The 15319-nt window shown below is 48.3% G+C and overlaps 1 protein-coding gene across 2 annotated transcripts in view; it reads right to left on the bottom strand.

The window, feature by feature from the left end:
• rcan2 (regulator of calcineurin 2) overlaps window positions 1-15319 on the bottom strand; it is a 117189-nt gene that overhangs the window by 39480 nt on the left and 62390 nt on the right. Inside the window, exon 1 of one of the 2 annotated variants that reach the window (XM_084149283.1) lies at window positions 12235-12473. The exons of the other annotated variant lie outside the window; for it this stretch is intronic. Coding sequence (XP_084005409.1) covers window positions 12235-12321 — 87 coding nt within the window. The 5' untranslated portion in view covers window positions 12322-12473. Of the gene's footprint in view, window positions 1-12234; window positions 12474-15319 lie in introns of those variants that run through there. 2 annotated transcript variants of the gene reach the window in all.

Genomic DNA, 15319 nt, shown 5'->3' with positions numbered 1-15319 from the left:
CCGTTATTAACCCAAATTACTGCTATGACATGACCTCATATACTGTCATAAGTTTCCATAGTCAGTCAACAGCAATTACTTCAGTAATGATAGCGTTTAGTGTTGGGAATATAGTGTTTGTGCTCATTTACCCACAGTACAGTATCCCAAACAACACATTCATAAACGTCAGTCTGAAAACCCCAACACCATACAGTGCCTTGCCAAAGTATTCATCCCCCTTGGCGTTTTTCCTATTTTGTTGCATTACAACCTGTAATTTAAATGGATTTTTATTTGGATTTCATGTAATGGACATACACAAAATTGTCCAAATTGGTGAAGTGGAATGAAAAAAATAACTTGTTTCAAAAAATTCAAAAAAATAAATAACGGAAAAGTGGTGCGTGCATATGTATTCACCCCCTTTGCTATGAAGCCCCTAAATAAGATCTGGTGCAACCAATTACCTTCAGAAGTCACATAATTAGTTAAATAAAGTCCACCTGTGTGCAGTCTAAGTGTCACATGATCTGTCACATAATCTCAGTATATATATATACACACCTGTTCTGAAAGGCCCCAGAGTCTGCAACACCACTAAGCAAGGGGCACCACCAAGCAAGCGGCACCATGAATGTCATGGGCCTCTCACTCCACCGGGTTACCACCTTAATTTTCTTCCACTCTGCTCACCACTCTCTCTACTCAGCCTAACTAGCTCCACCTGTCCCTGCTCTGCTCTGCTCTAATTACTCTGCCAGCTGCGCTGCATTACCCACTACCTCTCCCAGTATTTAAGGCCCTGTCTTTCAGCTCTCCGGTGTCAGATCGTCTGCAAAGCTCACACCCGGAACCTGTTTGCTCGCGCTTCTGGCTCACCCTGGTTTTGTGACCCCGGACCTGCCTGTTTTTTGGATACTCTTCTGCCTCAGGAGATCCAGACCTGCTTCTGCCATTACGACTCCTGACTACTCTTCAATCCCGGTAACTCTGACCAGCCTTCTGCCTTGCTACTACGTATTTTGGATTTCCCTTGAACTGTACTGCTGCCTGGTTTCATTCCGCCCTGTTGTGTCTGTGTCTCCCCCCCCCAGGACTTCCGGACCACCCACCACCGGCTTCATAGGACGCATCGCTGCCACTGGGGGGGGCACAGACCCAGCGCATTGGACGGGATCCCTGTTACCCCTGGAGCCTTCATTCACTCCCTACTTCCCTTTTTCCTTAAGTTTAATAAACTTTCTGGTGTGACGCAATTGTGGTCCTCTGGTCGTCTGTCTGAACCGTGACAGTACGATCTGACCATTATGGACTCAGCGCACACTTTCCCCGACATGGAAACCGATGAGCATGAGCAGCAGTTCCAGCAGCAGCAACAACAACTCGCCATGATCATTCAACTCCTCACCAACCTTACCCCAGCCAGTCTGCCCACCAGCCCAGCCCCCGAGTTACCTGCCCCGGTCATTGCAGCCGCTGCTCCGGAACCCAAGATTGGAAACCCCGAGCGGTTCAACGGCGATTCAACCCAGGTCCGGCCATTCCTGACTAGCTGCCGACTTCAGTTCTCCTTGCAGCCAAGGACCTTCGCCACGGAGGGGGCTAAAGTTGGGTATGCCATCACTCACCTGACGGGCCGAGCTCGACTCTGGGGAACAGCAGAGTTCGAACGTCAAACCCCCGCTTGTGCAACCTTCGACCTGTTTGCTGAGGAGATGCTGAAGGTGTTTGACCTGGATTCACCCACCGCAGAGGCGTCTCGTGAACTGTTCAGTATTCGACAAGGCAGACGTACAGTCGCAGACCATTCCATCGACTTCCGAACCCTGGCTAGACGAAGTTCTTGGAACACACCATCGTTGGTGGACGCGTTCTTCCATAGTTTGGCTGACTATATCAAGGACGAGTTGGTCTCCCATGAACTGCCTTCCACTCTTGATGAAGCCATCGCACTGACTGTCAGGATCGACAGAAGGATACAGACCCGTCGTCGTGAGAGGGGGCGCCAAGGTCCACCTACTACCGGCATTCGGAGAGATCCGACTGGGCTCCTGTCATCTACTGCCACTCACCCAGGTCAGCTTGATCAGTCTGAGCCTATGGAGATTGGGCGAGCCTCCCTCACTCCTGCAGAGCGCCAGCGCCGCTTCACCTCAAACCTCTGCCTCTATTGTGGAGGTGATGGACATCGTGTGGTAACCTGCCCTTTAAAGGGCCGAAGCTCACCGGGCGTAGGGGGAGTCCGGTTGAGTTCAATGACCATCCAGTCCTCCGACCGCAAACCCCTGCTGCAAGTTCACCTCCGCCTCTCTGACTCTACTCACACCCTGGCTGCTCTGGTGGATTCTGGCGCCGAAGCCAACATAATGGACATCAAGCTGGCACGCCAACTGGGACTGGAGAACCTCCGTTTGACACCTCCTATTCCTGCCCGGGCACTGGACGGACACTTACTCGGATCGGTCACTCATGTCACGGCCCCGGTCTCGATGGGTCTGTCCGGAAACCATCAAGAAACTATCCAGTTTCACCTGCTCCCCTCTCCAGGCCAACCCCTCATCCTGGGTTACCCTTGGCTCCGCCGGCACAACCCTCAGCTCGACTGGGTGACCGGGGTGATCAGGGAGTGGGGAGAGGACTGCCACCGAACCTGCCTGCTTGCTGCCGCACTACCCCCTCGGCCAGTACCTACTAACTCCGCTCCTGACCTCTCCAATGTCCCAGAATGCTACCATGGTCTCAGAGAGGTGTTTAACAAAGCAAGAGCCACATCTCTGCCCCCTCACCGACCGTACGACTGTGCCATCGACCTCCTCCCTGGAACAGCTCCTCCAAGGGGTCGTCTTTATTCGTTGTCTGCTCCTGAAAGAAAGTCCATGGAGGACTACATCAATGGCTCTCTGTCCGCAGGATTAATCCGTTCATCTTCATCTCCTGCTGGTGCTGGCTTCTTCTTTGTGGGGAAGAAGGACGGATCTCTTCGCCCCTGCATCGACTACAGGGGACTCAACGACATCACAGTGAAAAACCGTTACCCTCTGCCTCTGCTCACCTCTGCTTTTGAGTTGCTCCAGGGAGCCACTGTTTTTACCAAGTTGGATCTCAGAAACGCTTACCACCTAGTGCGGATCCGGGAGGGAGATGAATGGAAAACCGCATTCAATACACCAACAGGCCACTACGAGTATCTGGTTATGCCTTTTGGCCTCACCAATGCTCCTGCTGTGTTCCAGGCTCTAGTGAATGATGTACTGCGGGACATGTTAAACAAGTTTGTCTTCGTTTACCTGGATGACATCTTAATTTACTCCAGAAACCTGTCTGAACACACCCGCCATGTCCAGCAAGTCCTTCATCGTCTTCTGGAGAATTCCCTCTACGCCAAGGCAGAGAAATGTGAGTTTCACGTCAAGACAGTGGCCTTCCTGGGGTACATAGTGGCAGAGGGAAGTATCCAAATGGATCCTGCCAAGGTATCAGCAGTCACTTCATGGCCAGTTCCGGAGAACAGAAAGAAGCTGCAACAGTTTCTGGGGTTTGCTAACTTCTATAGGAAGTTTATCCGGAACTACAGTACCGTTGCTGCCCCTCTCACTGCTCTAACCAGCACCAAGCAACCCTTCACCTGGACCCCAGCAGCCGACAAAGCCTTCAGTACCCTCAAGGTGAGGTTCACCTCCGCTCCCATCCTCCAGATGCCTGATGTGGACCGGCAATTCATTGTGGAGGTGGACGCCTCGGATGTGGGAGTTGGTGCTGTGATTTCTCAGTGGGCTGCGGAGGATAGGAAGCTCCATCCCTGTGCCTTTTTCTCACGTCGGTTGTCCCCCTCTGAGTGCAATTACGACATAGGGAACCGTGAGCTGCTGGCTGTGAAGCTTGCCTTGGAGGAGTGGCGTCACTGGCTGGAGGGGTCCACCATTCCATTTCTCGTTTGGACCGATCATAAGAACTTGGAGTACATCCGCACGGCCAAACGGTTGAACTCCAGGCAGTCCCGCTGGGCCCTGTTCTTCACCAGGTTTAATTTCACTCTGTCATACCGGCCTGGATCACGCAACACCAAGCCAGACGCCCTCTCCCGTCAATTCCAGAAGGATGACACCCCCTCCAAGGACCCTGTGTCGATTCTGCCAAGTCCCTGCATCGTTGCAGCTCTGACCTGGGCTGTTGAGGAACAGGTGCTGGAGGCTCTCCGTAACCAGCCAGGTCCCAGCACTTGCCCAGCTGACCGCCTTTTTGTCCCCGAAGACCTGAGGTCCCAGGTCATTCAGTGGGGACATGACTCCCGCCTAGCTTGTCACCCTGGCTCCACCCGCACTTACAACCTGCTCGCCCAGAGGTTCTGGTGGCCCTCTCTGAGGAAGGATGTACGGGAATTCGTCCAAGCCTGCCCCATCTGCAACCAACACAAGTCGTCCTGCCAGCCCCCAGCCGGATTGCTGCAGCCCCTGCCTGTGCCCAGACGTCCCTGGTCTCACATCGCCCTTGACTTTGTCACGGGGCTGCCCCCTTCAAGTGGCATGACCGTCATTCTCACCATCGTTGACCGTTTCAGCAAGATGGCACACTTCATTCCCCTCCCCAAGCTCCCAACCGCCAAGGAGACCGCCCAGGTGGTCCTGGAACACGTCTTCCGGATCCACGGACTGCCTAAGGATGTAGTTTCTGACCGTGGTCCACAATTCTCCTCCGCTTTTTGGAAGGAGTTCTGTCACCTGCTGGGAGCCACAGTCAGTCTGACTTCCGGATTCCATCCCCAATCCAATGGGCAGTCAGAGCGGGCTAATCAGGAGCTCGAGAAGGCACTGCGATGCATGACTTCACGCAACCCCCACTCCTGGTCGCAGCAATTGACATGGGTGGAGTACGCACACAATTCTCTGACCTGCTCTGCCATCGGTATGTCCCCTTTCCAATGTGTTTATGGATACCAGCCTCCTCTATTTGCCAGCCAGGAGGAGGAGGTTACTTGCCCATCTGCACTTGCTTTTGCCCGTCGATGTCGCCGCACCTGGTCACAAGCCCGAGCCACACTCCTCAGGTCCGTTGCCAGCTACACTACCGGGGCCAACCGTCGGAGAGTTCCTGCTCCCACCTACCATGTTGGTCAAAGGGTGTGGTTGTCATCAAAGAACCTGCCACTCAGGGTGGAGTCGCAGAAGCTGGCACCTCGGTTCATTGGCCCATTCCCTATCATAAGAGTGATTAGCCCAACTGCTGTCCGGCTCCAACTGCCTAATTCCCTGAGGGTGCACCCCACTTTCCATGTGTCCAAGATTAAGCCCATCCATGAGAGTCCGCTGGTCCCTGCTGCGCCTGGTCCTCCTCCTCCACGGCTCGTCGATGGTGGTCTGGTTTACACCGTCCGCCGCCTGCTTCGGTCCAGACGGAGGGGTAGGGGTCTCCAGTACCTCATTGACTGGGAGGGCTATGGACCTGAGGAAAGGACCTGGGTGCCAGCTAGTCGGATTGTGGATAGGACTCTCATCACCGCTTTCCACCAACGGCATCCTGATCAACCTGCAATCCGTAGGGGCCGCCCCAGAGGGGTCCCTAACCGTCCGGCCCGCTCGGCTTCCTGTCCTGTGCCTGATCCTGTCTCGGGACCTGTCCCATCTCCCGACCACGGTCCTCCGGCTTCCTCCGAGGATGAGGACGTTCACTCGGACCGTTCGGAGGAGTTCTAGCCCTCCTCCGGCTCCCCTCCTCCCGCCCGGCGTGGTGTTGCTCTTGGGACTTCTGGGGCCGTCCCTTGGGGGGGGGGTTCTGTCATGGGCCTCTCACTCCACCGGGTTACCACCTTAATTTTCTTCCACTCTGCTCACCACTCTCTCTACTCAGCCTAACTAGCTCCACCTGTCCCTGCTCTGCTCTGCTCTAATTACTCTGCCAGCTGCGCTGCATTACCCACTACCTCTCCCAGTATTTAAGGCCCTGTCTTTCAGCTCTCCGGTGTCAGATCGTCTGCAAAGCTCACACCCGGAACCTGTTTGCTCGCGCTTCTGGCTCACCCTGGTTTTGTGACCCCGGACCTGCCTGTTTTTTGGATACTCTTCTGCCTCAGGAGATCCAGACCTGCTTCTGCCATTACGACTCCTGACTACTCTTCAATCCCGGTAACTCTGACCAGCCTTCTGCCTTGCTACTACGTATTTTGGATTTCCCTTGAACTGTACTGCTGCCTGGTTTCATTCCGCCCTGTTGTGTCTGTGTCTCCCCCCCCCAGGACTTCCGGACCACCCACCACCGGCTTCATAGGACGCATCGCTGCCACTGGGGGGGGCACAGACCCAGCGCATTGGACGGGATCCCTGTTACCCCTGGAGCCTTCATTCACTCCCTACTTCCCTTTTTCCTTAAGTTTAATAAACTTTCTGGTGTGACGCAATTGTGGTCCTCTGGTCGTCTGTCTGAACCGTGACAATGAAGACCAAGGAGCTCTCCAAACAGGTCAGGGACAAAGTTGTGTAGAAGTACAGATCAGGGTTGGGTAAAAAAAATAATCTGAAACTTTGAACATACCACGGAGCAAACATGCCAAGAGAGCGCCGCCCACCAAAACTCACGGACCAGGCAATGAGGGCATTAATCAGAGAGGCAACAAAGAGACCAAAGATAACCCCGAAGGAGCTGCAAAGCTCCACAGCGGAGATTGGAGTATCTGTCCATAGGACCACTTTAAGCCGTACACTCCACAGAGCTGGGCTTTACGGAAGAGTGGCCAGAAAAAAGCCATTGCTTAAAGATAAAAAAAAGCAAACACGTTTGGTGTTCGCCAAAAGGCATGTGGGAGACTCCCCAAACATATGGAAGAAGGTACTCTGGTCAGATGAGACTAACATTTAGCTTTTTGGCCATCAAGGAAAACACTATGTCTGGCGCAAACCCAACACCTCTCATCACCCCGAGAACACCATCCCCACAGTGAAGCATGGTGGTGGCAGCATCATGCTGTGGGGATGTTTTTCCACCGGCAGGGACTGGGAAACGGGTCAGAATTGAAGGAATGATGGATGGCGCTAAATACAGGGAAATTCTTGAGGGAAACCTGTTTCAGACTTCCAGAGATTTGAGACTGGGACGGAGGTTCACCTTCCAGCAGGACAATGACCCTAAGCATACTGCTAAAGCAACACTTGAGTGGTTTAAGGGGAAACATTTAAATGTCTTGGAATGGCCTAGTCAAAGCCCAGACCTCAATCCAATTGAGAATCTGTGGTATGACTTAAAGATTGCTGTACACCAGCGGAACCCATCCAACTTGAAGGAGCTGGAGCAGTTTTGCCTTGAAGAATGGGCAAAAATCACAGTGGCTAGATGTGCCAAGCTTATAGAGACATACCCCAAGAGACTTGCAGCTGTAATTTCTGCAAAAGGTGGCTCTACAAAGCATTGACTTTAGGGGGGGGGGGTGAATAGTTATGCACGCTCAAGTTCAGTTTTTTTGTCTTATTTCTTGTTTGTTTCCCCCCAAAAAATATTTTGCATCTTCAAAGTGGTAGGCATGTTGTGTAAATCAAATGATACAAACCCCCCCAAAATCCATTTTATTTCAAGGTTGTAAGGCAACAAAATAGGAAAAATGCCAAGGGGGGTGAATACTTTCGCAAGCCACTGTATATTGTTCAGAACCCAGTCACTTTAACCCAGTTATTCAAGGACAGTGTCAAAACAACTCATTATAAACATACACATGTATGGGAGGAGAGAGAGGAAGGGAGCGAGGAAGGAGAGTGTCACGGATTCTACCGAGGCTGCCCTTCCTCCTTGCTCGGGCAGGCTTCGGCGTTTGTCGTCACCAGAGTACTAGCTGCTGCCGATCTATGTTCTATGTTTCTATGTTCTACCTGTTGTTGTCTGATTGTTTCACACCTGTTTCCCATCTTGTAATTACTCCGTCCCTATTTAACCCTGTGGCTCCCATTGTGCTCTGTGCGTGTTTGTTTATTGTTTCGTGTGTCGTTGGTGAGCGGGTTTGTTCCTCCCTGCGTGGAGGTTTACTTGTTTCTTTACGTGTTCAGTAAAGTTACGTTTTCATTTAGTTCTGTGTCCTGCGCCTGACTTCGTCTACTGCATTACACTGACACCGTGACAGAGAGAAAGGGAGAAAAATTAGGAAGAGAAGGGAGAGAGAGGTCATGGTCAACAACACCATTGACCAGTCACACGTCAGGCTGTAGACTGTAAACATGCTCTCGTGTACACATTAAAAGATGCAAAACACAACCCTTGTCTGAGCAGCTCAAACACTCCATATTCACAAGTTTCTGTGGCTGCAGGAATATGGAAGCCTGCTCTGTCCGTCCATCAGTCTCGATGTCCGTTTGTCCATCTGACCAATCATCAAGTCTGAACATCAGCTATTCAATTACACCTAGCGCCAGCCAAACGTTAACCATCACTCAAATCATAACCTCATCTCTTCAGTCTCTCACTGCATCATCTTCTATCAGAGGATAGTCTAGATTCCAGAATCTTCTATATTCTAGAATGAAGATGGTGGGGAGGAGCGCAGCCAGACCAGATCAGCCGAGCAGCAGACAGTGAATGTGGATGTGATGGGAAGATTAATGATCACTCAGACAGAGCCTCCTTTCCTATTTTTGGGTCAATGCACTGTAATCCAATAACTGCAGTCTGTTGTTTTTTCACCCAGATATAGTACATGGAATCTTAACATTTCATCCCCATTTTCACAGAATTAATTTGTTCACCCAGACACCCAAGTCTGTGAGCTGTGTGTAGATCATGTAGATTTATGTGAGGCTGTGTGTAGTGTAGTCAGATCTCTGTTAGTGTGTGTGTGTGTGTGTGTTCGGGCTCCCCAGGGAGATTCAGTCTGTCCGAGGTGTGACGTATTGGAGCAGCACATCAGGGGGGTTTTATGAATGGAGTGTGAGTGTGGTGCGATGACATACGCTCCACTTACAGACAAGAGTAAATGATGAACAGTTGGGTGTGCCAAAAGGAGAACAAAGCTGCAGCATTTTGCTGTGCAATTCAACACACTTCATCCTAAAACCATCATTTTTCCATGAGGGGCCGCAGTGGCTCGTGGGTCTGCATACCCACATCCATACGCCCCCCCACCTTGCGAGCAAAACATTTTAACGGCCTCCCTCGTGACAGCAAAGATTTAAAAAAATAGTTTTAAAGTTCATTTCCTGCAATTCTACACATTTTGCCATGGGGCCGAGAGAAGATTTTGCAATTTTATAACTCATTTCATACAATTCTACTCATTTTGCCATTGGGCGGAGAGAAAAATTAGCAGTTTTACAACTAATTTCCTGCAATTCTAAACATTTTGACATAGAGGGTGGAGGCAAATGTTTGCAGTTTTTAATATGATAACTGATGATCAATCACCCCGGTCAGATAGCTGGCTGCTAGACTAACTTACCAATAAATATAAAAAAAACACTGACATGGGATAATTGAGTGACTGCTGATGCACAACCAAATTTTGAAATTGCACCTTGTGTATTCTATTATTCTAACTCTCAACAGTAAGTTGAGACCCCGAATGAGTTCCCTGTGTTAGATGTAAAATGAAAACTGACTGCATACAGTGCATTCAGACAACACTATATACAGTGGGGAGAACAAGTATTTGATACACTGCCGATTTTGCAGGTTTTCCTACTTACAAAGCATGTAGAGGTCTGTAATTTTTATCATAGGTACACTTCAACTGTGAGAGATGGAATCTAAAACAAAAACCCAGAAAATCACATTGTATGATTTTTAAGTAATTAATTTGCATTTTATTGCATGACATAAGTATTTGATACATCAGAAAAGCAGAACTTAATATTTGGTACAGAAACCTTTGTTTGCAATTACAGAGATCATACCTTTCCTGTAGGTCGTGACCAGGTTTGCACACACTGCAGCAGGGATTTTGGCCCACTCCTCCATACAGACCTTCTCCAGATCCTTCAGGTTTCGGGGCTGTCGCTGGGCAATACGGACTTTCAGCTCCCTCCAAAGATTTTGTATTGGGTTCAGGTCTGGAGACTGGCTAGGCCACTCCAGGACCTTGAGATAATTCTTACGGAGTCACTCCTTAGTTGCCCTGGCTGTGTGTTTCGGGTCGTTGTCATGTTGGAAGACCCAGCCACGACCCATCTTCAATGCTCTTACTGAGGGAAGGAGGTTATTGGCCAAGATCTCGCGATACATGGCCCCATCCATCCTCCCCTCAATACGGTACAGTCGTCCTGTCCCCTTTGCAGAAAAGCATCCCCAAAGAATGATGTTTCCACCTCCATGCTTCACGGTTGGGATGGTTTTCTTGGGGTTGTACTCATCCTTCTTCTTCCTCCAAACACGGCGAGTGGAGTTTAGACCAAAAAGCTCTATTTTTGTCTCATCAGACCACATGACCTTCTCCCATTCCTCCTCTGGATCATCCAGATGGTCAATGGCAAACTTCAGATGGGCCTGGACAAGCGCTGGCTTGAGCAGGGGGACCTTGCGTGCGCTGCAGGATTTTAATCCATGACGGCGTAATGTGTTACTAATGGTTTTCTTTGAGACTGTGGTCCCAGCTCTCTTCAGGTCATTGACCAGGTCCTGCCGTGTAGTTCTGGGCTGTTCCCTGACCTTCCTCATGATCATTGATGCCCCACGAGGTGAGATCTTGCATGGAGCCCCAGACCGAGGGTGATTGACCGTCATCTTGAACTTCTTCCATTTTCTAATAATTGCGCCAACAGTTGTTGCCTTCTCATCAAGCTGCTTGCCTATTGTCCTGTAGCCCATCCCAGCCTTGTGCAGGTCTACAATTGTATCCCTGATGTCCTTACACAGCTCTCTGATCTTGGCCATTGTGGAGAGGTTGGAGTCTGTTTGATTGAGTGTGTGGACAGGTGTCTTTTATACAGGTAACGAGTTCAAACAGGTACAGTTAATACAGGTAATGAGTGGAGAACAGGAGGGCTTCTTAAAGAAAAACTAACAGGTCTGTGAGAGCCAGAATTCTTACTGGTTGGTAGGTGATCAAATACTTATGTCATGCAATAAAATGCAAATGAATTACTTAAAAATCATACAATGTGATTTTCTGGATTTTTGTTTTAGATTCCGTCTCTCACAGTTGAAGTGTACCTATGATAACAATTACAGACCTCTACATGCTTTGTAAGTAGGAAAACCTGTAAAATCGGTAGTGTATCAAATACTTGTTCTCCCCACTGTATATATCATATATCAAAGCTTTGTTGTGCACACACTCCCCTCCATATGCATACGCTAGCGTACCTGTAGACTCCCATTCATTGTGCTAATGCTAGTTAACATTGGCTTGCGGAACTACCTCTAACTTCCTTCATACTGCAAGCAGAGGCATAAGAATTGCCAGAATCTCGCAGTATCCCTTTAAAGTAGTCGCCCCCATGTGAAGAAGTCATAAGTATTTGGACTAATTCACTTATAGTGTATCAAAGTAGTCAAAAGTTAAGTATTTGTTCCCATATTCCTAGCACACAATGACTACATCAAGCTTGTGACTCTACAAACTTGTTGGATGCATTTGCAGTTTGTTTTGGTAATGTTTTGGATTATGTTTTGCCCACTGAAAGGTTAATAATGTATTGTGCCATTTTGGAGTCACTTTTATTGTAAGTAACAATAGAAGATGTTTCTGAACACTTCTGCATTAATGTGGATGATACCATGAATCGTGAATAATGATGAGTGAGAAAGTTACAGAGGCACAAAAATCATACCACCCCAGAAAATGCATGTTATTGTTGTAGCATCTCACTCATCATTATTCCTGACTCATGATGTTCAGAAACAACTCACAAAGAAAATTACATTCCCCATTCAGTTACTATTGGGCAAAACATAATCCAAAAGACAACCAAAACAAACTGCAAATGCATCAAACCAGCTTGTAGAGTCACAAGCTTGATGTTGTCATTGCGTGCAAGAAATATTGGATCAATCCTACTTTACATTGACATGGTGTCTTATCTTCTACTGGTCTGGTGATGGGACAAAACAACTGTACTGTACAACACTGTCTTAGACACAACCTGAGAGTAGTTTTTCAGCAATCCTAGACTTAAAGCACAAAACTCTGCATACAGATGAGTACACACAGAATGCATACAGTGGAATATAGTTTTTTAAGAAGCCTAGACAGACCCATAGAACACAAACTCAGCCCTGTCTTCTGAAGTGTGTGTGAAATATGTTCTGTGCTGCCTTCTAGGAGTGTGTATGTGTATCTTGTCCTACCTTGACCTCCTGACTGGTGAACACCTCAACGTCCACCACACAGGCGATGAGGACAGAGATATCACAGTCCAGGCTTCGTGAAGGCATTCTCACTCCTTTTTGCACCGCTCAGACAGACAGATAAAACAACTGCTAGAATCTACTGCTCGCTCTACAAAGGACAGCTGGTCCGGAGCACCTATGTGTGTGTTTTCGCCGGAGTGTGTGTGTGTTGTGCTCTGAAGAGCCCACTCTGTAGTAGTCTCTAGCAGTGAGGCAGGCTGGGTGTTACTCTGGGCTGGCTGGCTGGGGAAGCAGAGACGCTGTGGGAGAAATCAGCCCACTAGCCCCCCCCCCCCCTCCCCACACACACTCTCTCTCTCACACACATACACAAAATATCAAACAAGGCAGATATTCTTTTCACGTTGATCCTCTTGTACGGCTAAGCCTCTTGCCTTTCTCTCATCCTGAACTAGTGGGGTTATGCAGTGGAGCAAATAGAAAATGATGAGGTGCCAAAACTGTTTTTCTAACTAAACAACACAGACAGACAGCGTTGTGTCCGAGGCATGAATCACACCGCTGCAGACTCTGATTTGGGAAGGGAATGGGGAGGTTGTTACAGAGACACAGTCACACAGTTAATATAACACACGTATTACTGATATGGAACAGAGCTATCATGCCTCTGATGGAACCCTGCATGTTGTCACTGATTTGCATTCCACACCATGCTCCCTAAAATCAAGAGACACACTGACTCAGACACACATAGGGCTCTGGGGAAGGACTCAAATAACATTCTGCAGTATGATCATTGGAACATACAGTGCCTTGCAAAAGTATTTATCCCCATTGGCGTTTTTCCTATTTTGTTGCATTACAACCTGTAATTTAAATAGATTTTTATTTGGAATTCATGTAATGGACATACACAAAATAGTCCAAATTGTTGAAGTGGAATGAAAAAAAAAAACTTGTTTCAAACAATTCTAAAATATAAATAACAGAAAAGTGGTGCGTGCATATGTATTCACCCCCTTTGCTATGAAGCCCCTAAATAAGATATGGTGCAACCAATTACCTCCAGAAGTCACATAATTAGTTAAATAAAGTCCACCTGTGTGCAATACCACGGAGCACCATTAAATCCATCATAAAAAAATTGAAAGAATATGGCACCACAACAAACCTGCCAAGAGAGGGCCGCCCACCAAAACTCATGGACCAGGCAAGGAGGGCATTAATCAGAGAGGCAACAAAGAGACCAAAGATAACCCTGAAGGAGCTGCAAAGCTCCACAGCGGAGATTGGAGTATCTGTCCATAGGGACCACTTTAAGCCGTACACTCCACAGAGCTGGGCTTTACGGAAGATTGGCCAGAAAAAAGCCATTGCTTAAAAAAGAAAAAAAGAAAACACGTTTGGTGTTCGCCAAAAGGCATGTGGGAGACTCCCCAAACATATGGAAGAAGGTACTCTGGTCAGATTAGACTAAAATTGAGGTTTTTGGCCATCAAGGAAAACGATATGTCTGGCGCAAACCCAATACCTCTCATCACCCCGAAAACACCATCCCCACAGTGAAGCATGGTGGTGGCAGCATCATGCTGTGGGGATGTTTTTCTTCTGCAGGGACTGGGAAACTGGTCAGAATTGAAGGAATGATGGATGGCGCTAAATACAGGGAAATTCTTTAGGGAAACCTGTTTCAGTCTTCCAGAGATTTGAGACTGGGACGGAGGTTCACCTTCCAGCAGGACAATGACTCTAAGCATACTGCTAAAGCAACACTCGAGTGGTTTAAGGGGAAACATTTAAATGTCTTGGAATGGCCTAGTCAAAGCCCAGACCTCAATCCAATTGAGAATCTGTGGTATGACTTAAAGATTGCTGTACACCAGCGGAACCCATCCAACTTGAAGGAGCTGGAGCAGTTTTGCCTTGAAGAATGGGCAAAAATCACAGTGGCTAGATGTGCCAAGCTTATAGAGACATACCCCAAGAGACTTGCAGCTGTAATTACTACAAAAGGTGGCTCTACAAAGCATTTACTTTGGGGGGTGAATAGTTATGCACGCTCAAGTTCTGTTTTTTGTCTTATTTCTTGTTTGTTTCACAAGAAAAAATAAAAAGTGGTAGGCATGTCGTGTAAATCAAATGACAACCCCCCCAAAAATTAATTTTAATTCCAGGTTGTAAGGCAACAGAGAAAAATCTCATTTACATAAGTCTTCACACCCCTGAGTCCATACTTTGTAGATGCACCTTTGGCAGCGATTACAGCTGTGAGTCTTTCTGGGTAAGCACTAACTCCAAAAAGTTTTGGGACACTGTAAAGTCCATGGAGAATAAGAGCACCTCCTCCCAGCTGCCCACTGCACTGAGGCTAGGAAACACTATCACCACCGATAAATCTACAATAATCGAGAATTTCAACAAGCATTTTGCTACGGCTGGCCATGCTTTCCACCTGGCTACCACTACCCCGGCCACCAGCTCTGCACCCTCTGATGCAACTCGGATGCCTCCAACACTCTACTCAGCAAATTAGATGTAGTCTATCACAGTGCCATCCGTTTTGTCACCAAAGCCCCATATACTACCCACCACTGTGACCTGTACGCTCTTGTTGGCTGGTCCTCACTACATATTCGTCGCCAAACCCACTGGCTCCAGGCCATCTATAAATCACTGCTAGGCAAATCCCCGCCTTATCTTAGCTCATTGGTCACCATAGCAACACCTACCGTATTCTGCGCTCCAGCAGGTATATCTCACTGGTCATCCCCAAAGCCAACACCTCCTTTGGCCACCATTCCTTCCAGTTCTCTGCTGCCAATGACTGGAACAAACTGCAAAAATCTCTGAAGCTGGAGACTCTTATCTCCCTCACTAACTTTAAGCATCAGTTGTCAGAGCACCTTACCGATCACTGCACCTGTACACAGCCCATCTGAAATTAGCCCACTCAACTACCTCATCCCCATATTGTTATTTATTTTGCTCATTTGCACCTCAGTATCTCTATTTGCACATAATCTCTTGCACATCTATCATTCCAGTGTTAATACTAATTGTAATTATTTTGCACTATGGCCTA

The sequence above is a fragment of the Coregonus lavaretus genome, assembly GCF_964263955.1.
Source record: "Coregonus lavaretus genome assembly, chromosome: 31".
In the NCBI taxonomy this organism is placed as follows: Eukaryota; Metazoa; Chordata; class Actinopteri; order Salmoniformes; family Salmonidae; genus Coregonus; species Coregonus lavaretus.
The sequence above is the reverse complement of the archived record's forward strand: the minus strand, read 5'-3'. Positions and strand labels throughout refer to the sequence as shown.